General features: G+C 38.7%; 1 protein-coding gene across 1 annotated transcript; it reads right to left on the bottom strand.

Moving 5' to 3' along the window:
* Positions 1-2,468: 2,468 nt before the first annotated feature.
* LOC109194561 (lymphocyte antigen 6 family member G6D) lies at positions 2,469-14,419 on the bottom strand. Its single transcript, XM_019350305.2, has 4 exons — positions 13,217-14,419; positions 11,804-11,914; positions 4,201-4,959; positions 2,469-2,492 (listed from the first exon to the last, which is right to left on the bottom strand). Exons 1-3 carry the CDS (start codon positions 13,266-13,268, stop codon positions 4,739-4,741), a joined length of 384 nt encoding a protein of 127 aa, XP_019205850.1. The 5' UTR covers positions 13,269-14,419; the 3' UTR covers positions 2,469-2,492; positions 4,201-4,738.
* Positions 14,420-23,657: the final 9,238 nt, after the last annotated feature.

Below are 23,657 nucleotides of genomic sequence, written 5' to 3'. Positions count from 1 at the left end.
AGTTAAGGTTATATACCTAATTTCTAGTAAGTGGCCCAGCCCCTCCTATATTTTTATGTATGTGGCCCTCAGCGAAAAAAGTTTGGACACCCCTGTCTTAGGTTATATATATATATATGTTAAATTGTTGTGTTATTTTCAGTTAAGGTTTAGTCTAGTGTATGTTACCATCAAGGTCCCTTTAGTTTTGAGCCTTACCTAAGTCGCACCTAAAGCACATTAAACATTCACACCCTCACACTGCAATGGATACATCGGGGACAACTTTGATCTCAGTGTTTAGCCCAAGTATATTTTGACATTCTGATTGAAGGAGCCAGGGGATCGAAACCACCAACCTTCCTTCAACTGTGGGTGTGAACAAAAGCAATGCATAAATTGCTTGGAGGCATTTAAATAATAATTGGCAGATGATTGTGACATCTTGTAACTGTGAAAATATTTTCCAGTAGTTCCTGATAGGGTGGTATGGAAGTTTGTTTCCGCCACTTAAAAACAAAAGACATTTCTTTTCTTTTTTTTTTTACTTTATTTTTATTTATTTTTAGGAACAGGAACATTAACATTTACACAGACACAACAAGGGAAAAAGCTAAACAACTAAATAGAAGTAAAAAAAAATAACAATAATAATAAAATAAATAAATAAGATAAATAAACAAAAAAAAATGGAGGAGAGGGGTTCACCCAGGGCTATGGGAAGTTACTAAAAAGTTGTTTTTCCACTTGGAGACACCCCGTGCATCTTGCTTGTTTGTATACACCCCCATACCTACGTCTATGTCCATACTCACACACACCTTCAAGTGTCTACATACACATCTACATATACATACATAATACATATCTACATGTGCACGCATGCATACTCACGCACGTATACCCTTTGACATATTTTTGTGCATGTCTATACAAGTGTCCATTCAGCATCATAAGGTATTAAGACCAGTCAAGCACCGGAAAATCAGGTTAAATGAAAACAGAATGGGAAGGGAATGACTAAAATCCTTTCCCTACATTATTCACAACCCTTTTGCATACTCGAAAACCATTTTGACCAATATCTTTGAAATTTGTCTTTACAGAGTCTTAGAGAAAAGGTCATCTTTTCCATTTCACAAATGTCTTTTACTATGGCTGACCACTCTCCAACCGTTGGTGGGTCCTTGTCCAGCCATCTTCTAGTTATTGCTTTTTTACTTGCTGTCAGGAATATTTTAAAAAGGTATTTGTCTTTTGTATTCATCTCAACTGGTACATTTCCCAAATATATTGTAGCAAAGCACGACTCAATCTCAAAACCCATTACTTTTTTTAATCCTCATTAGTATTTCGGCCCAATAAGATTTAATAGCTGGACAATCCCCAGAATATATGGTAGTGGTCAGCCATAGTCTTACCACATTGCTTCCAGCAGTTACCGGATTCAGGTTTGCTATTCTGAAGTGATTTATACTTAGGTATAATGAAAAATCTCATACTGTTCTTCCAGGAAAATTCCCTCCAAAGAGGGGAGCTAGAGGTAGTTATGTTTATTGTACAAATATTCAACCAATCTTCATACGTAAGTGTAATATCTGCTTCTTTCTCCCATCTGTTCTTAACATACTGGGTGGAGTGGGTCCTGTATGATTGTAAACATGAGTACAGTTTCGAGATCAGTTTTTTATGTACTTTACCTTTATATGTGACGACAAACATATCAATGAGCCCCCCCTCCTCACAATCCTCCCTTGCAACTTTAATATTTTTATTAAAATGGTGTCTCAATTGTAAGTATCTCTAAAAGTCTGTTTTATTTAACCCGTAAGTTTCACTGAGTTGTAGGACGCTATCCATGTCTGTTTTGGTTGAGATTTTACAGTATGCTGTAACACCCTTCCAAGTCCATTCTCTAAACACCCCATCCAAATGTGCTGGTGTGAAATCTGTATCAAACAAAAGACATTTCATGCCATACTTAAGTCAGAATTTTGGCTCATTAGCTCAAAATTTCAAGTGATTTAAGATAATTACCCCAATTTCTTTGCCCTATTGGTGGCAATAAGTTATTTTTTATTCAGTGGTGGAAACAAGCTTCCATACGATGGCAAGTTATCTGGTCTAATTAAAATTTTCTTTGGGTAAATTTTTTTTTAATATGGGGCTGCTGCACCCAAAAGATGTATCTCTATTTTATACTGAGCTTTAGTATTTGACAGGCAACCCTAAATTCTTTATATAATGTTATAATTTCATCTGAAGTATTTGATTTTGTTCAATCAGCCTTTGTCATTTGAACAAAGACTGAAAGTATTTCTGTTTTTTCTTATCTTTGTTTCCTCATTTTTGAGCTTTTTCTGTCTGAATATCTTCACAGTAGAGGAAAAAAGTTTCCTTACGTGCGTCTCCTTTGTAGCAGCTCTGAGTTGAATTATTACAAGTGACATCATTTGATAGGAAGCATGTGCCGAAGATGCCGATGGGACACTGACGACAGGTTAGGCATTGTGCTGTGCAGTGGAAGAAAACAGAAGACGGATCAGGTTTCAGTCAGTCAACAGTTCCATGTATTTGTCTCTGCTAATAGTGGAGGAAGCATTTCCCCAAAGACAAATAAAAATACATCACACAAAATAAGTAAAAGTTCCACAATGAAAGAAATACACTAAAGTAAAAGTGCAGACTATTGAGAGCAAAATAGATCCATATTTAAAGTACCCATAATGGCTTCATTCAGAGCGCCATAATGGAGTAGTTTTTAAACCTATGTTGTCTTTGTGTAGTCTAAGAACTCAACCAGTACTTTAACTACTTTATCTACTTTAACTAATAAATATTTTTCATTTTTATTTTGTGTTTTTCTTTCTGTAAAGTGCTTTGTAGCTTTGTAGTAAGAAGTGCTATATAAGAAATTATTATTACTTATTTATTATTTAATTATTACATTTTTATTTTTGTATTATTAATCTTAAATATCTAAAAGACATGTTTTCTTGTCAAGAAATAAGCAGGAACCTGTTAAGGAAATAACTGTCAAGTCTACAGGACCAAAATTGATTTCTGGGGGTTTTTTCCTCCCCCAAACGTCGCTATTCAGGAAGAAGCACTTCCTTAAACCCGCAACCTAAAAGTTCAGGAACTTTCAGGAACTTTTAAGTTGGGGCACTCACAGTTTTCTTATCTCAGCCCGTACATCTCAACAATCTACAATGAAAAAATATTTTTGAGAATAAAGTTGAAATTTTGAGATTAAACTTGAAATTTTATTTCCAGAAAAATTACAGCGGTTTCAAGACAAACTGAATGTGTTGATTAGATGGTGAAATCCTACTTCACAATCAGTGCTAGTTACAATTAACATATTTCTCTTTAAGGACATAAAAACAATGTTTTGATAAGTATATTTATGCTGAAAGGATGATGCAGAAAGCCAGATCTGGTCAGATTTGTACAAAACGAAATAGCTGGCAAGTGGACAGATGTGAGGATTTCAGTGGTTACAGCCTTGTGCAGTAAAGAGGATGTATGCTGAATCACAAGACACGATAAGACGGCTGATTAATTTGTGGTATTTCATGTGGCATTTTGTAGAGGGTATGCATATAGTTTGTCTCTTAACAAGTGTAATCTCTGCATTTTGACTTTTTTCTATGAATGAATAAATTACTTTAATTTTAAAGTGGGATGTTTTGAATTCCCCGGGACTGCTGGTGGTCTCTGCTCCAGCATCGACTCACTGGGATCATCAACGGCTGTCTCATCTCATTTCTTATTGAACTATTACCAGTATTTCAATAAAAGCATGTCTACTACTGGACTGGACTTTGAAACATTATAAACTTACAACTTTTCTTTGTGTATACTGTCACACATCTATAAACAGCCCTGCCCCTGCTGTGCACTGCAGTCTTATAATTGGAATCCATTTAACAAAGACTTTAATGAACAGGAGTCTGCGGCGAGCAGCGAATGCTCAGCCTGAATGCAATTAAGCTTCAGTGAAGTCAAACCACCGGAGACTCAATTACTGTTTTATCTAATTTGTCTTATTATTTGTCCTCTTACTTTGACTCTTTGTTTATTCTAGATGAGCAATTAAAGTAACCACTGTCTATCATTGTAGCTGGTGCTTAATAAAAACAGAAAAAATATGCTGCGATGTGACATGTTTGAAAAAATAAACCCAACCTCATACTTTTGATGCTTTCCATAACTTACCTGCTGCGATGAAGGCACCCTGGACAATTACCGCTTACAAAAAGTTATTCATCATTCACAGGAATAAAGGAGCTGTCTTAAAATTACTAGGTTAGGTCTGAGGTATGTGTGCGTGTGTCAGGTGAATCTCAAGAAAAGAATGCCGACATTTAAACAATGGTTTGACTTAAAAGTGATACGTGGGAATGTAGTTTATTAGGTTTTCTTGTTCCAACAGGAAGTCTCCAGCCAGTAATCTAAAGTGTCACAAGCATTCACAGCCAAAAAGAAAGTACTTTTCTCATGAGGTAATCTGGAACTGAACATCTTTTAATATTTGTTCACCAGATTCCACTTTAAAATGCTAACTGTTAATACTAAATACATCTTTACTATTGTGTATTCATTTCCTGCGCTACATCACAGGTGCAGCAAAACAGATATTCTACACAGAGTACAGAAATTCTGTAAATAAACAAAGCACCCCCCCCCAAAATAAAAACCCTGCTTTAAAAACAAAGAAGAAGACAGATTTTATTTTTGCTGCTTGTTTTTGGCTTCAGAAGGCCCACGGGCTCCAGACTGCTGCTACGGCAGCGCCCAAAGCAGCAGCGAGAGGAAGGTGGGCAGATGAGGCTCCATTACATTGGTCTGTGGTGCAGCAGTTCCTTTTGATGGTGTAGGTGATTCCCAGCAGGGATCCTTTTTCTGTTTGGTTACAGAGAGCCGAAGACACGCAGCCCTGATTGTTTAAAGTCATCCACTTACTGATGTTAAAGTCTAAAAAGAGGAAAAACAAGCATGATTTTTACAGATTATACACAGATTGTACTTTATTCCACTGAAGTCTAAGATTGTGCTGAGATTCTATTTTAGAGACATTTTCACCTACTAATGGTTTTAACCATCACAAGGAAAACACAAGATTGTAATACTATTCGCTGGAGAAATAACAACAGTGCTGCAACAGAAGTCTTTGGGACTTCTGGGTGAAATAGTGAATGATTTGCCCTTTAAATAAAGACAACCAGAAAAAAGGGTTGCAGATTGCTGAATAGTAACCACCGTTTTAATCTTTCACCATTTTTGTATTTTAACTTATATATTGCTCCATAGTGCTGTGGCTTGAGTGCAGCTGGAAACGTTAAATCACTTTACGGTTGGCTCAGAAAGCTGATCATGCGTTAAACTATTTAGGAAACCTGCTTGATGACCTTATGTCATGTTTTCATTGTGTTAAATTTAGACTCAAATAAAAGTAAGAAATTATGAACAATTACCTCTAAATTGTAAGATATTGGAGCTGTATGTAAGAAAAAGATTTTGAGACAAAATCTCAGTGAATTACCACCTTATTGTGCTAGAGGGCTTTGTGCATTCCAGTGATTTTAGGAGGTTTGCTGTCAGGGGCAATTTACCCCTGGTAGGGTCTCCTAAGGCAAACTGGTCCTGGGTGAGGGGCCAAACAATGAACTATTCAGAAAACACCCATGGGTCCCACTCCAGAGGCTACGTCCACTCTAATGTGTTTTCGTTTGAAAACACATAGTTTTCTCTCCGTTTTGGCCTCCCGTCCACACTGAGACGGCGTTCTGCTCAAGGAAAAATGCAGTGTTTTGAAAACGCTCTCGAAAACGCATAGATTTCAAAACGGAGCTTCCCCGGCGCAGTGTGGACTCTCGAAAACGCAGACTTTCTAAAATGATGAGGCATTTTAGTCATGTGATGCAGTCATGTGACCAATTAAACAAAGCTAGCGGAGGGCATTGTACAGCAGCTGTTTTGATTGCACTCAATTTTGACAGCCCTAAAAAAAATTATTATCAGTTTGTACATGCTCCAGATAGCTTTCCTTCAAATTCTTTAATTCTCACTCGCTTTTTCGCATGCGCAGGACTGGAACGTAAGCGTTTTGTGCCGTTTCAATGTGGACACGCAACTCTGTGAAAACGCTAGTGTGGACGCGGAGCGTTTTCAGACAAAAACGCCGTTTTCAAATCTATCCGGGCTAATATAGCTAGAGTCAGTCTGAGGGTAGGGGATAGAGGGCACATGTCTGGTGGTCCAGCTTTAGCCTGTGGGCCCCATAACAACAACATGGGTTCACCTTCTTGTCGGTTCATCACCTGTAGAAGGGACCTTAGCTTCTGGTGGGCTTATCTGGGCAATGTTGTGCATCACAGTACTGCAGCTTCAAAGTTATTGGTGCTGGTCATGGTGGTGGTGCCTGAGCCAGGGAGTTGTCAGGCTGTCAGGCTTGGTTAACCTGTAGGATCTGGCGGTTACCGGCAGGCGAAGTGGAGTACAGCTCTGGCAGTGGCAGAAGCAAAAACTCAGATGTGGGAGGAGTTTGATTAGGACATGGAGCAAGACTTTCAGTTGGCCTCAAATAGGGCTTTGGAGTTGGCGTCACTGGAGGTGGGCCACGCCCCCTTTCCGCCATGACAGTAGGCTAGACACAGGATACAGCTTCAGCTATGGTTCGTACGTGTTGTGTTATCAGTTGCAACGTTTGATCACACAATCGTGAAGGCAAGAAGCTGGATAATGGGCTCTCTTTTCATCGTTTTTCAACCTGGAGGCAATGTGAGGGATCCCATGTATCCGATATTACTAAACAAAGACGTCAGGCTTGCATTGCAGCGGTGAGACCAGCGGATCGAGTTCTGTGCAATCCCCAGCTTTTTGTTGGTTTGGTCTTATGGGCTCAAAATGTGGTCATAAATATTTTGTACTTGTAAATCAGTTTTGTACTTGTAAATCAGGATTTGTATGTGTAAAAAGAATTTGTGCGTGCGTAAAAAAGATTTGTGTGTGTGTAAAAAAGATTTGTGTGTGTGTAAAAAAGATTTGTGTGTGGACTTAGCCAAAACCACCCCTGCAAGTCACAAGTACGAATTTTGACCCTATTTTTCTTCCTTTCATCTGATTGGTCAATGTCATGTCAATCACAAATGTAACAATCCAATCAGAGAACAGATGGGTTTGGCTGTCGAAGGGGCGCTTTTTTTGAACTGCAGGTCTTTGAAGGGAATAAATGCTGTTTTACATGCCAACCCAGCGTTTTCCTTCATCACCACGAAGGAAAACAGTCTGTGGTCGTCCGAGTTTGTGTCACAGGTCTACATGTTTAATACAGCGCTGCGGACCGCGGGGGCGGGGTGCAGTGTTTTGGAAATGACAGTCTTCATTACAAAGCTTTCTTCGTTATGAATTAGCATACATCTTTTTATTGAACATTTGAAGAACTAGCAAAAAAACCCAGAAACTCTTGTAGAGGACATAAAGTCAGAGATAGAAACGACAAGGAGCAGGTGCATCTAGTACAGGTAGAGCTGCCGCAAAAACCCACAGAGCTCAGCAGCCAGCGCAACAAATTATGGATCCTTTGCTTTTAGTTAGCATTAGCAGCACATCCTGCGTCCGATGTGAAAGGACCTTTATGCTGCGCACTGTGACTCACAGCAATGGTCCCGGGTCAACCCTGACTTTGTGTTAAACTAATCCTAAAGTAATAATGGTATTTCTAACCACTGATATACCACAACTTTATCCTTTCAACAGCTGCTAAAACTTAGCGGACCTAGCTGCTATCGGATATTTATATAGAGATCCTCCAGCTTCAAACTGTATTACCCTTCAAGGACCTGCAGTTCAAAAAAGTGCCCCTCCGACAGCCAAACCTATCTGTTCTCTGATTGGATTGTTACATTTGTGATTGACATGACATTGACCAATCAGATGACAGGAAGAAAAATGGGGTCAAAATTCGTACTTGTAACTTGCAGGGGGGGTTTTGGCTAAGTCCACACACAAATCTTTTTTACACATACAAATCTTTTTTACGCACGCACAAATTCTTTTTACACACACACAAATTCTTTTTACACATACAAATCCTGATTTACAAGTACAAAATATTTATGACCACATTTTGAGCCCATAGGTCTCCGCATCTTCTTTCCGGTGAGTTCTAAATTAATTCATATCACTATTAAAATGCTTTTAGTGTTATTTTCAATGTGCTGATTCATACGGGTCCACATTACCGATGCACGCAATTTTTTGAAAGTACCGTCTCTTGGCGTCTGGGCGCAATCGGTCGCGATACAGCCCTTTGTCTGTGGAGTCTGGTTTGCCTGCAATAATGCTAAATCATAAGCTACTCAATCGACATGATGACATGACGTGGTTCTGCAGCATCACACATTAGGATGTTTTATTTCATTATCTATGACCTCAGCACATTGAAAATAACACTAAAAGCATTTTAATAGTGATATGAATTAATTTAGAACTCACCGGAAAGAAGATGCAGAGACCAAACCAACAAAAAGCTGGGGATTGCACAGAACTCGATCCGCTCGTCTCACCGCTGCAATGCAAGCCTGACGTCTTTGTTTAGTAATATCGGATACATGGGATCCCTCACGTTGCCTCCAGGTTGAAAAACGATGAAAAAAGAGCCCATTATCCAGCTTCTTGCCTTCACGATCGTGTGATCAAACGTTGCAACTGATAACACAACACGTACGAACCATAGCTGAAGCTGTATCCTGTGTCTAGCCTACTGTCATGGCGGAAGGGGGCGTGGCCCACCTCCAGTGACATCACGCTCCAAAGCCCTATTGATTCTGGCAAACCATCAGGTGACTCAGGAGGAAGCGATACTCTTTTCACACTGTGTGCAACGGGGGTGGTGTGCTGCTGACTTCAGGTGGTAGAAGTAACACTTTCAGGATCTTCTGAATCCCACTGACATGCCTTCCACTCTGAAAGCAAAGTCTGGGGATGATGTATAGGACTTGAAATAAAGCACCAGTTATTCTGCACCACCAATTCCTGTTCCATGAAACTTGGAGCACTGCAGTATTGTAAAGCTGTAGCTGAAGGTGGAGTTAATTTTACCTACTTTGTATTCATTACTTTCAGATCCAGATCATTCAGTTTTAGATACTTTAATCTCTGTGGGACACTCTCTGTTGTTGTTGTGGCACATTTAGGCGTTGTGTAATTAAATCCAAACTGCTTGTTTCACAACTAGTCAGAACATCTTCTGGAATGACTCATGCAAACATGCAAACAGCAATTTCTGATGGGGTTCTCAGACGTACAGGATGAAGTAATTATTCTTTGTGCCAGCCACACCCTGATCTGTGCTTCCAGTACAGGTTTTTCACGCTCCACAGCCTTACACAGGTCTAGGAAACTCACTTAACAACTCAGCAGGAGGAATCTACAGGTACGTAACACTGTCACTGCAGATGCACAAAAACCCAGTGGCCTCACTCATGTCCCTATTGTTTTTGCCTAAAAACAGTCTAAAGATGGAAGTCAGATTTGTTTCTGAAATCAGATCTCTATGACTGATTCTCTGTTTTGTTATTCGCTGGTCCGTTAATGTTGTGATATGGTTTATTAGAAGGGTGGTGTGGTAGGGTGTTTGTCTTACAATATAAAATGCCCTGAGGCGAATTGAACTGAGTTGAATTCAAGCCACGTTTTGTGGTAAAGCTTACCGGGTTGTGTTGTCTAAACCTAACCAACTGGCAGATAACAATTTTATTTAAAAGCAGCACTTACAGTTGGTTTAACAGAGGACTAAAATGTCTATTTCATGATTGAACCTCCTGTTTTTAATCATTTCTTCAACCAAAACCTCCTGTTTCTGCTTTATACACATCTTCACCTCACTTCTTAAAGCATTTCTGTCACGAAACCCTGAAGGTGAATTTCTCCCACTACCCGTGGATTCTCTTCATAGTTTTACATCATGCAGACGTGTCAATGTGCAGCTTCACAACCACACTCCTAAGGTAAACCTTAACTTAACCCGTACTCTGCACGTAACCTCTTGACCCGGTTGTTCAAACAGGTGTAATCCAGATAAAAATGGTCCAATAATCCAGCTCACTTTTGTCCTGGTTGTTCAAAAAAGGGCTGAAGAGGAACTTTTTGACTGTGATACAGAGATTTAAGGATTGCCAGTATTTTAACAGGTAGTGCCAAAATCCAGAAAAATATAATATCCTTAATTAATTATAGTAATTTCGATAGTAACACCTATTTCATGGAATATTTCATTAGTAATGAATTCATTTTTTTATACACACCCAGTTTTCCTCACCCACTTTGATACAGATGCGTTGTACTGCATGAAATAAACAAATGCACTTCTACAAAAGCCACAAGGTAGACACAAAAACATGGTTAGTGCTGCTCCTGTTAGCTAACAAAGCAGGTTTGACCAGCTGTGAAACATGAACATTTCTCTTTTTTCTCTGCAGGAACACACTTTCTTCACTGTTTGTTTTCATGCTTTTACTCCACTTAGGCTGAAACTAAGACTTGCTTCACTGAGCAAGAAACTAACAACTGACCAGCAGATGGCAGCAAACCTTAAGAACATATACTGAAAATGAGGTTTTCAATGCTGCGATCACCTTTATGATTAATTCTTTGACTTCTACCACGCAGCTCACAGTTTATTTTAAATATTTTCTGTCTTTTAATTAGATTAGATTCAATTTATTGTCATTAAATGTCACTCGTCATTATTGTCATTCGCTTTACTTTATTTATTATTTTTCTAAGATAAGAGTTAAGTTTATTTATTTATTTATTTTTTAGTTAGTTGTTTATTTATTTGTGTAAAGGGAACTCGCAAAGTAAGAATTTCATTTCTCAGCGTAACCATTTGTGTTTTGTGGTGTATATGACAATAAACTTCTTGAATGTTGAATCTTAAAAAAGGATACAACTCAAGTTTGGAATGAATGAATAAAAACCCAAGTCCTGAATATATAATATATGTTTGAAATCTAATTTGTCATTAATAGACTTATTATTACATAAATATACTATTTTTATGCTTTAAAAATAGTATAATACTATTTTTATGCTTTAAAAATAGTGGAGCAAAAACACAGATTATCATTCTCTTAACTCTGTTTATCAGTTCTAGTTTTCTTGAACTTTTGAGTTTTTATTTCAGTTTTCATTTGTGATCTGAATCCAGGCCTCTGCTGCAAACTGGGTAATGCTGATGTTTTGAATCAAAACCTATCAAAACACAATCTGCATGGTTGATCCAGTTAAAAACCTGGATTGGATTACCTGATCTTATAATGATTTTCCTTTGAATAACCAGATTTCAGGATTTGATCCTGTCTGATTTGATTATTCCTGCCAGATAACTTTTAAACAACCGTGTATCTGAAGCGTGGAGTCAGTATGGAACCTTAGACCTGAAATTCTTGCTAATGGCCACCAGATGGCGACTCCTCTGATTCAACAAATTGTGTATAAATCTTTGAAAAATCACCACTTTGCTTTTTTTCTCTCTGTACATTTCCCTTATTTTGTTGTAATTTCAAATCATAGTGAATACAGCAGGCAGTTTATAAATTATGATCCCTGTTTGGAATCAAAGAGGATATTGCGTGATTTCCAGGTGGCGCTGTCCATCTTTTACAGTCTATGTTAACACCAGACATCAGAGGCATGCCTTCACCTTAAAATTCAACTCCTGTGTCAATGTGCTTGGTGTGCAGACAGAACTCTTCATGTCCTTTAATTCCAGTACAGAATTCACAAAATCAACCTGCTGATTTGTGTTACTCACCCACTGTTCCCATGTAGCAGCTGAACTGAGTGTTGTTGCAGGTCTCAGTGGAGATGAACCAGCATTTAAGTCCAAAACCCGGTGTGCATGTGTTACAGGTCAGAGATTCACCTGTGAACCAAGGAGGAAGAGAAATTTCAAGAAACTGTTAAGGAAGTTATGACCATGAGTTACTGGAAAAGTAATTAAACATAAATCAGATAACTCATTCAGTTTCCTGATTGTGTTAAGTAATTTTTTCAAATAGTTATATATGTTAGATAAGTGCATGTGGGATTATGCACTTACACAAAACCCAGAAAAACTATGTGATAAAAACATTTAAAAGACAAAACGTGATTAATGGTAGATAATTAATGACACTGATTTAAATTTAAAAAAAATCACAAAGTGCCTTCAAAATAAAAGTTGCACCTTGTGAAATTTGTATTTTAATTTTAATTTTTTTTGTGTGCAGGTCACTCTGATACCTCAGCTATGTTTTATTGCAATTCTTTATAAAGCCTACAGTTTTGCAAGTGGCCCTGTTGCCAGCATCTACTCCTGCTTGGGCAGCTCTGATCGTGACGAGATAGAGAGGTGATGCAACTACAGCATAAATTTAACTCACACATTTAAATCCACTGTTATACAGTCTGTTTATCTGACACCCAGTAGTCTTCAAGGAAGCACTTGCCAGCCACCTGTGAAATACACAATTTCTCCTAGCAGCCAGTGGTTGCCAGGGGTTACTGACCAGTGTCTGGGCATGTGTGACTGTAGTTTGCAGTATTAAAAGCAAAAGTTTTTTACAGGTTATTTTATTATTATTTTTAAATCATTAGATGCGAGCATTTTATTGTTAAAACTATAGTTTATGTATATGTGACATAGGTGGGTCATAAGAAAAAGCTGGAGAGTCATGAGATTTTTTTTTTTTAGTTTTGAAATATCCAAATTCAATTAATGAATAAATACATAAAAAATATAATTAAAAAATCTGTGAATAATTTAAATACTTAAGTAAAAGCACTTTAAAACTACATTGAGCAATATTTGATATTTCAACACTGCAGATGCAGGGTACATGCCGGACAGGTGGCCAGTCTGTCATACTCACACCAGCAGCCAAGATAGAATCAGTAACTAACCTAACCCCACAAACTGCTTGTCTCTGGATTGTGGATCGCCCAGAGAGAAACTCCACACAGAAAGATCAGACAGTGGATTCGAAACCAGGACCGTCTTACTGTTTCATAACACTTATGCTGAAATGTTGCTAATTTTAATTAAACGTGTGATAAAATTGTTTGTCACCTGAGACGTTCAAAGTTGAAAGTAAAGTTGTGCTCAAAACAGTTTTTGGTGAAGACATTTTTATTTTCTTAAAAGGACTAAAAATGTACAATTGCACCAGCATTTGGTGCATCTTACCTGTAACAAACAGGGCCATCAACGCTGCACAGATCCACTGAAGATTTTTCATCTTGCTTTTACACAGTTGAGTGTTTTATTGAGAAATTGCAGATAAAAAGACCAAAAACAAGTTTCCAGATGAGCGCTGGAGATGGTTTCAGATGAGGTTCTTAACTCTGCTCAGCTGCTTATATGTGGAAAGGCGTGTCATCAGGTCCTGAATACAAACAATAATGTCGGAATATTGTCTGAATACAGACAATAGATTAATGTTGACACTGATTTCTATTCATCTGCCGATATATTACCTCACAGCCAACCGAGATCTGTTTGAAAAGGATGAAGCCTATTGAAAAAGGAACACACACAAAAGAGAGAAAAAAGATCGCTGGAGTCTCACTGTGTTTGAACCTTTGCAAACTGGGAAATATTTAAAAACCCATATCATCATTTTCCTATAATGCATTTGGTTTTAATAGAGAACAATGCCCAGTGCAGACAGACAATAGGATGACATTTCAGATTTACTTTTGAATGACAGGGAAAAAAAGCACTTGAAAAATATCAAATTGATTTAATTGAAATAGCAAATATAAATGAACTTGTAAGCTCAGTCATCAAAATATTATTTTCATCTAATAACCCTGCAGCAATTTAGGTTTATTAAAATTGATTTGTGTGTGTCATGGATCGCTGTGTGCAGACAGGAGACGAGGACCCAAACGCAGGACCCAAAGAGGCAAACATGAAGACAAAACAGCTTTAATGCTGAACTCTTAAGCAACAAAACTGAAGATACAAAAAATAAACTTTCACAGGCAGACAGATCACACATCAGGAGAGGGTGAACAAATATTAACAATGCAACACTGACACAGAGAAACACAGGCCTTAAATACACACTGGGATAACGAGGGCATGAGACACAGAAGGAGAGCACAGCTGGGACTAATCAAAGCTGACGAGACAAGGGGGCGCAAAACCAGACACTACACACAGGACAGAGACTATCAAAGTAAAACAGGAAAAACAACAACAGGTTTGCACAGACACAAGCCTGACACAAGACCTCAGACAGGGAGGGAACACACGGGCAGACAGAGGAAGCACAGAACCAAAACCCTGAGAACTTAAAGTCTAAACCCAAATACATAATCAGAATAAACCAGAACATAATATCATAATAATGATAAACACAAAATGCTGGGTCAAATGACCCAGGACCCTGACAATTTGTATGTTTAGGTCTCTATGAAAGACACTATGAACCTACAAACAGGAATCTGTTTATTTATTATTTGTTTCTGAGAGAGTGGACTCTATTTAACAAGTGTTACACAAAACATAATTCATAAAACACATAAAATTGGGAGTAGGATTGTACACCCCTTTTCCATCCTTGTGTCAGGTAACACAGATTGTTCCAGACAAGAGTTTGGCCCATGGCCATTTATTCGGGGAGGGAAGGAGATACAGCACACAAATTATATGTCCTTTATATGTTCATAAGACAGTATACTTTTCACCCCTGTGAAGCCTGGCTAGCTCATTTGGGAGAGTATGAGACTCTTAACCTCAGGGATGTGGGGTTGAGCCCAATAATGGGTGAGGGAATTGTGAAAAAAAAAGAGCTACAACTACTGTAACTGCAGTTTCCAGTAGCTGCACTTCATTCTCAAAGATGTACTCCTAACTAAATAAAGGGATTTCTGGTCTTCAAATGTAGTTTTGGGTGTGTATCCCACTCCTGACATTCCATTTAGCAGTGATAATCCTTAATTGCCCTTTATATGTTGCATACACTATAGGTTACACTCCCCCCCACTAAAGCTTGGCTAGCTTAGCAGCAACTCTTAACTCCAGACTGGAGCTTGGAGCCTCTTTTATGGTGTCCCATATTCCCGTTGTTTTGTCTAACAGGTACACAGTTTAGAACAGGCTTGAAGTCTTTTATCTTTTGAAATGAGAACAGCTTTGTCGGTGATGTATGCCAGACTTTGATGGTTTGTCTACAAATTGGCAACATTTTAAATTGCGGTAGAGTTTATATGACAAGGAAAGGTTGCCTGTACTATCAGCACAATCAAAGCAAACACTGTCAAACACTTCTTCTCTTTAGAGAGTACATCAACGCAAACAAAACACAGTGCATTCCCTTCTAACTACACGATAAAGACAGAAAACAGCCTTGATTGAAACATAAGGAGTATCGACCAAGGATGGCGCTGATCAACAGGAGCTTAAATCACTTGTCCACGCAAAGAGATGTCTCTCTTGTGAAGTTCCAGATGGACTTTTAAGAGCTGTACTTTCTAGATGATGAGATATTCAAAGTTTTTACAATTTTCACCACAATTGCAGATTTTGCTGACGAACCTCTGCCCCTCTGTGATCCGTTTACCCAATCATGACCCTGAGCTAGAACTATGTTTTAGAATTCTTATTATTATTGTACCTGAAAGCCAGCTTTCATTTCCATTAAGTTTGTCCATCATTGTTCACAGGCTTGGTCACCAAGCATGGATTCAAACATGCATCCCTAAGATGCATGCCCTAGGAATTGAGCTATCTACGATTATCTCCTCTGCCAAAACGTCACTAAATTTTAACAGAAGGCACCAATTCATTTACTGCTCATACTCTAGATTAGGGTTAACATTTAACCCTATTAAGACATATATTACGTATACCCTCCTCCAGTTACATCCATCCATCTCTACAAATCTAAAATCTAAATCTAAAGAGAAATGCTTTGTGGTAGTTGTGGGATTTGAACCTACAATTTTATTTAGAAAACAAAAGAGACTTTGGTGTTTTTGATCAAAGGCATTTCTCAATGTCAGCCAAAGGCTCTTGGGAAACAAGGGTCCATTCTTGAGTCAAGTATTGTAGACCACCTCTGACCAGGCAAAAGCAAACCACAAAGCTATTTTAGATCTTACAAATGCATGCGAAGAAGTTTAGATTCATTTGTCATTTGTGGGTGATACCTGAATCGAGATCCAATCCAATTTTGGCAATTCAAGTTGCCTTCAACTCAACTCCTTAAGTCTTCTTGGAGCTGGATGAGATCCTACACAGACATTTGTGACATATGCAATTGCATTCTTTGAAATCACTTCTGATTTCACTCGGGTTGTTTGTTGTTAAATTACATGAGACTCTTACCTTCTAGCTTTTTTTCCAGGGTGATAGGATGGTCAAGTACACAAAGATACCTGGCTCAAGGATGGACTCTTTATTAACTAAAAGCCAGCTGCTACAACGGTTTCAAACCTCACACCTTCCAGGGTTTCATCCACCAAGGAGTGTAGTTCTTGTGTCTGCTACAATAATTTCTAATTTGGTGGAGACTGAGCTGTCTATTCCAGTTGACCTTACTTAGTGGTTAGTTAATTTTTTTTTCTTTTTTAAGTTTTAACTTTCTTCATTTACTTTCTTCACAAGTTTTATTGCCGCTCAGCTACTAGTCAGTGAGTATTTCCAAAGAAACAAGAAAAATTACATCTGGTGACATTATTCCCTATCAACCAAATTATGTATGTAAAATTCAAAACCACATTGTATTTCAATATATGAGCTCAGCTGGAGCACAAGACTCTTAGGGCGTTTTTAGACCTGTAGTTTACTACTCTGGTTTGAATCAATTGATGAGTTTACTTGTAGCTTTTCTCTGTAGTTTGGTTTGTTTTCACGTTTCAAGTGAACTCCAGGTCATATTTAATCAGAAGTTGTTAAAGGAACTGGAGTCAACAACTGGAGTGACTTTCGACCAGCTTGTTTCAGTTCTTTCCATCAAACTACTGTCAGCGTATTTGAATTGTGTATTTGAATTAGAGCTGCTAATCCTCCACATCGACAGGAGCCAGTTGAGGTGGTCCAGGCATCTGACAAAGATGCCTTTTGAGCAGCTTCTGGGCGAGGTGTTCCGGGGATGTCCCACCGAGAGGAAACCCTTGGGCAGACCCAAGACATGCTGGAGAGATTATATCTCTCACCTGACCTGGGAATGCCTTGATCTTCCCTGGAAAAGCTAGAGAATTTGGCTAGGGAGAGGCTTGGCTTCTCTACTTAGGATGAGTGGAAAAAATTGGATGGCTGAGCTGGATGGACATGGTGGTGCCACTAAGTTTTCACCCAAAACTTGACGAGCTCAGGAACCAAAGACAAATCAGACCTTCAATTTTGGGTTTTAGTTCGAACCCAACCCCTGCCAAAGATTTTGTCTTCAGATTTCATTCAAGTTGTTTGGTGAAAATTTATGTTCAGAACTGAATTTCCACTCCTAATAAAGGTATCATTTTTCTTGTGCTACATCCACAACTGAAATATTGAGCTCTATCACCCAACGAAACACTAGACACCAGGCTCATTCTTCAGACATGGTTGCAACATCTAAAGTGACTTTGTTCTTGGCCTTCAGAGAGTCAGAAGTACTCTAAGACAGAGGTCCCCAACCCCCGCGCCATGGACTGGTACCGGTCCGTGAGTCGTTTAGTACTGGGCCACAAGAGTTGAGGCTCTGGTGTGAATATTAGGGTTTTCATTCTTATTTTGTTATCCTTGTTATTGTTAACTCGGTTTCCCAGGGTCTTTTCCTGTGTTATAATGAATAAATCTTTTTTTGGTACCAGTCCTGGTTTTATTTTGTTGTATTTATCCGCAACACCTTGAAGGCCGGTCCGTGAAAATATTGTCGGACATAAACCGCTCTGTGGTGCAAAAAAAATTGGGGACCACTGGTCTAAGAAACTAGACTGAAGCCTAGACAAGCAAGTGTCGTTGGTTCACTTTGATATGCAGTTTCCATTAAAGTTCTCCAGCGTCACTTTTGCAATCCACATCTGACTGTAGGTTCAAGTCCCACGCCTGACAAATGCTTTTTCTTACATGGAGTACACTTGCATTCATTCATACGTTCAGTAGACTGTATAGCACAGGCGTAGCTGTAATAATTGTTTAAGTAAAACAACAAAACACAAGTGCAGTCAGGAATAGGTTGCATATGAAATTCTTTCTAAACAACCGTAATGTTTGAATGGACTTTTATGAGCTCTTCACTACGCTTGCCAGCATGGCTTAGTGGGCTAAAACACTGAAAACAGCTCCTTTTCTGATATCTGGTCTCCAAAAGGATATTTCAAACCTAAATCCTGACAAAGATTTAGTCTTTAGTTTTCACTCAAGTGGAAAATTCATGTTCAAAACTAAAATGAACTTGGTCCCCTGAACTTCGAAAAATCCTTTGGAGTTCATCTGGAATTAGCTCTATCATCCAGCTGTTCACCTCAGACTGTCGGTACACCTCTTACATATGGGGCTTGAAACTGCATCGTGAGATTCTGAGACTTATTGTCTGGTGGGACTATCACTCTATTAACTAGAAGGTTGGTGGTTTAAGCCCTGGCTGCTCCTGCCTGCATGCTGAAGTATCATAGAGCAAGATCCCAAGTTGCTCTCTGGTGGTATACTTGGTTTTTTCTTTTCTTTTCTTTCTACTTATGTAGAAAAAGTGCTCATATAAATGGATGTATGAGGCATGTTGTATAAAGCACTTTGAGTGCTCCAGTAGAGTAAATTGCGTTATAGGAACCAGTCAATTAACCACTTGCCATGGCTTGCCAACTGAACAAACTGTGCTGGAAATCAAAGGAAGGCCCAACGTATTGCAAAGTCTTATCTTTTGCCAACTGGGCTTGCTGGGCTATAGATGGTTTGTCTACAAATTGGCAACATTTTAAATTGCGGTAGAGTTTATATGACAAGGAAATGTTGCCTGTACTATCAGCACAATCAAAGCAAACAATGTCAAACACTTCTTCTCTTTAGAGAGTACATCAACGCAAACAAAACACAGTGCATTCCCTTCTAACTACACGATAAAGACAGAAAACAGCCTTGATTGAAACATAAGGAGTATCGACCAAGAATGGCGCTGATCAACAGGAGCTTGAATCACTTGTCCACGCAAAGAGATGTCTCTCTCTTGTGAAGTTCCAGATGGACTTTTAAGAGCTGTACTTTCTAGATGATGAGATATTCAAAGTTTTTACAATTTTCACCACAATTGCAGATTTTGCTGACGAACCTCTGCCCCTCTGTGATCCGTTTACCCAATCATGACCCTGAGCTAGAACTATGTTTTAGAATTCTTATTATTATTGTACCTGAAAGCCAGCTTTCATTTCCATTAAGTTTTTCCATCATTGTTCACAGGCTTGGTCACCAAGCATGGATTCAAACATGCATCCCTAAGATGCATGCTCTAGGAATTGAGCTATCTACGATTATCTCCTCTGCCAAAACGTCACTAACAGAAGGCACCAATTCATTTACTGCTCATACTCTAGATCACAGGTTGGAAACAGTTAAGATTAGGGTTAACATTTAACCCTATTAAGACATATATTACGTATACCCTCCTCCAGTTACATCCATCCATCTCTACAAATCTAAAATTTAAATCTAAATCTAAAGAGAAATGCTTTGTGGTAGTTGTGGGATTTGAACCTACAATTTTATTTAGAAAACAAAAGAGACTTTGGTGTTTTTGATCAAAGGCATTTCTCAATGTCAGCCAAAGGCTCTTGGGAAACAAGGGTCCATTCTTGAGTCAAGTATTGTAGACCACCTCTGACCAGGCAAACACAAACCACAAAGCTATTTTAGATCTTACAAATGCATGCGAAGAAGTTTAGATTCATTTGTCATTTGTGGGTGATACCTGAATCGGGATCCAATCCAATTTTGGCAATTCAAGTTGCCTTCAACTCATCTCCTTAAGTCTTCTTGGAGCTGGATGAGATCCTACACAGACATTTGTGACATATGCAATTGCATTCTTTGAAATCACTTCTGATTTCACTCGGGTTGTTTGTTGTTAAATTACATGAGACTCTTACCTTCTAGCTTTTTTTCCAGGGTGATAGGATGGTCAAGTACACAAAGATACCTGGCTCAAGGATGGACTCTTTATTAACTAAAAGCCAGCTGCTACAACGGTTTCAAACCTCACACCTTCCAGGGTTTCATCCACCAAGGAGTGTAGTTCTTGTGTCTGCTACAATAATTTCTAATTTGGTGGAGACTGAGCTGTCCAATTCCAGTTGACCTTACTTAGTGGTTAGTTAATTTTTTTTTCTTTTTTAAGTTTTAATTTTCTTCATTTACTTTCTTCACAAGTTTTATTGCCGCTCAGCTACTAGTCAGTGAGTATTTCCAAAGAAACAAGAAAAATTACATCTGGTGACATTATTCCCTATCAACCAAATTATGTATGTAAAATTCAAAACCACATTTTATTTCAATATATGAGCTCAGCTGGAGCACAAGACTCTTAGGGCGTTTTTAGACCTGTAGTTTACTACTCTGGTTTGGATCAATTGATGAGTTTACTTGTAGCTTTTCTCTGTAGTTTGGTTTGTTTTCACGTTTCAAGTGAACTCCAAGTCATATTTAATCAGAAGTTGTTAAAGGAACTGGAGTCAACAACTGGAGTGACTTTCGACCAGCTTGTTTCAGTTCTTTCCATCAAACTACTGTCAGCGTATTTGAATTGTGTATTTGAATTAGAGCTGCTAATCCTCCACATCGACAGGAGCCAGTTGAGGTGGTCCAGGCATCTGACAAGGATGCCTTTTGAGCAGCTTCTGGGCGAGGTGTTCCGGGGATGTCCCACCGAGAGGAAACCCTTGGGCAGACCCAAGACATGCTGGAGAGATTATATCTCTCACCTGACCTGGGAATGCCTTGATCTTCCCTGGAAAAGCTAGAGAATTTGGCTAGGGAGAGGCTTGGCTTCTCTACTTAGGATGAGTGGAAAAACTTGGATGGCTGAGCTGGATGGACATGGTGGTGCCACTAAGTTTTCACCCAAAACTTGATGAGCTCAGGAACCAAAGACAAATCAGACCTTCAATTTTGGGTTTTAGTTCGAACCCAACCCCTGCCAAAGATTTTGTCTTCAGATTTCATTCAAGTTGTTTGGTGAAAATTTATGTTCAGAACTGAATTTCCACTCCTAATAAAGGTATCATTTTTCTTGTGCTACATCCACAACTGAAATATTGAGCTCTATCACCCAACGAAACACTAGACACCAGGCTCATTCTTCAGACATGGTTGCAACATCTAAAGTGACTTTGTTCTTGGCCTTCAGAGAGTCAGAAGTACTCTAAGACAGAGGTCCCCAACCCCCGCGCCATGGACTGGTACCGGTCCGTGAGTCGTTTAGTACTGGGCCACAAGAGTTGAGGCTCTGGTGTGAATATTAGGGTTTTCATTCTTATTTTGTTATCCTTGTTATTGTTAACTCGGTTTCCCAGGGTCTTTTCCTGTGTTATAATGAATAAATCTTTTTTTGGTACCAGTCCTGGTTTTATTTTGTTGTATTTATCCGCAACACCTTAAAGGCCGGTCTATGAAAATATTGTCGGACATAAACCGCTCTGTGGTGCAAAAAAAATTGGGGACCACTGGTCTAAGAAACTAGACTGAAGCCTAGACAAGCAAGTGTCGTTGGTTCACTTTGATATGCAGTTTCCATTAAAGTACTCTAGCGTCACTTTTGCAATCCACATCTGGCTGTAGGTTCAAGTCCCACGCCTGACAAATGCTTTTTCTTACATGGAGTACACTTGCATTCATTCATACGTTCAGTAGACTGTATAGCACAGGCGTAGCTGTAATAATTCTTTAAGTAAAACAACAAAACACAAGTACAGTCAGGAATAGGTTGCATATGAAATTCTTTCTAAACAACCGTAATGTTTGAATGGACTTTTATGAGCACTTCACTACGCTTGCCAGCATGGCTTAGTGGGCTAAAACACTGAAAACAGCTCCTTTTCTGATATCTGGTCTCCAAAAGGATATTTCAAACCTAAATTCTGACAAAGATTTAGTCTTTAGTTTTCACTCAAGTGGAAAATTCATGTTCAAAACTAAAATGAACTTGTTCCCCTGAACTTCGAAAAATCCTTTGGAGTTCATCTGGAATTAGCTCTATCATCCAGCTGTTCACCTCAGACTGTCGGTACACCTCTTACATATGGGGCTTGAAACTGCATCATGAGATTCTGAGTCTTATCCTCTGGTTGGATTATCACTCTATTAACTAGAAGGTTGGAGGTTCAAGCCCTGGCTGCTCCTTCCTGCATGCTGAAGTATCATAGTTTTTAGAATTTTCACCACAATTGCAGATTTTGCTGATGAACCTCTGCCCCTCTATGATCCGTTTACCCAATCATGATCCTGAGCTAGAACTATGTTTTAGAATTCTTATTATTATTGTACCTGAAAGCCTGCTTTCATTTCCATTAAGTTTTTCCATCATTGTTCACAGGCTTGGTCACCAAGCATGGATTCAAACATGCATCCCTAAGATGCATGCTCTAGGAATTGAGCTATCTATGATTATCTCCTCTGCCAAAACGTCACTAAATTTTAACAGAAGGCACCAATTCATTTACTGCTCATACTCTAGATCACAGGTTGGAAACAGTTAAGATTAGGGTTAACATTTAACCCTATTAAGACATATATTACGTATACCCTCCTCCAGTTACATCCATCCATCTCTACAAATCTAAAATCTAAATCTAAAGAGAAATGCTTTGTGGTAGTTGTGGGATTTGAACCTACAATTTTATTTAGAAAACAAAAGAGACTTTGGTGTTTTTGATCAAAGGCATTTCTCAATGTCAGCCAAAGGCTCTTGGGAAACAAGGGTCCATTCTTGAGTCAAGTATTGTAGACCACCTCTGACCAGGCAAAAGCAAACCACAAAGCTATTTTAGATCTTACAAATGCATGCGAAGAAGTTTAGATTCATTTGTCATTTGTGGGTGATACCTGAATCGAGATCCAATCCAATTTTGGCAATTCAAGTTGCCTTCAACTCAACTCCTTAAGTCTTCTTGGACCTGGATGAGATCCTACACAGACATTTGTGACATATGCAATTGCATTCTTTGAAATCACTTCTGATTTCACTCGGGTTGTTTGTTGTTAAATTACATGAGACTCTTACCTTCTAGCTTTTTTTCCAGGGTGATAGGATGGTCAAGTACACAAAGATACCTGGCTCAAGGATGGACTCTTTATTAACTAAAAGCCAGCTGCTACAACGGTTTCAAACCTCACACCTTCCAGGGTTTCATCCACCAAGGAGTGTAGTTCTTGTGTCTGCTACAATAATTTCTAATTTGGTGGAGACTGAGCTGTCTATTCCAGTTGACCTTACTTAGTGGTTAGTTAATTTTTTTTTCTTTTTTAAGTTTTAACTTTCTTCATTTACTTTCTTCACAAGTTTTATTGCCGCTCAGCTACTAGTCAGTGAGTATTTCCAAAGAAACAAGAAAAATTACATCTGGTGACATTATTCCCTATCAACCAAATTATGTATGTAAAATTCAAAACCACATTGTATTTCAATATATGAGCTCAGCTGGAGCACAAG

Source organism: Oreochromis niloticus, linkage group LG22, assembly GCF_001858045.2.
Source record: "Oreochromis niloticus isolate F11D_XX linkage group LG22, O_niloticus_UMD_NMBU, whole genome shotgun sequence".
In the NCBI taxonomy this organism is placed as follows: Eukaryota; Metazoa; Chordata; class Actinopteri; order Cichliformes; family Cichlidae; genus Oreochromis; species Oreochromis niloticus.
The sequence above is the reverse complement of the archived record's forward strand: the minus strand, read 5'-3'. Positions and strand labels throughout refer to the sequence as shown.

Coding starts and splice junctions, on each gene's coding strand:
- LOC109194561 (XM_019350305.2), bottom strand. CDS start 13,268: ATGAAAAATCTTCAGTGGATCTGTGCAGCGTTGATGGCCCTGTTTGTT. Junction 11,915..13,216: donor GATGGCCCTGTTTGTTACAG/GTAAGATGCACC, acceptor CTTGGTTCACAG/GTGAATCTCTGACCTGTAAC. Junction 4,960..11,803: donor CTGCTACATGGGAACAGTGG/GTGAGTAACACA, acceptor TCCTCTTTTTAG/ACTTTAACATCAGTAAGTGG.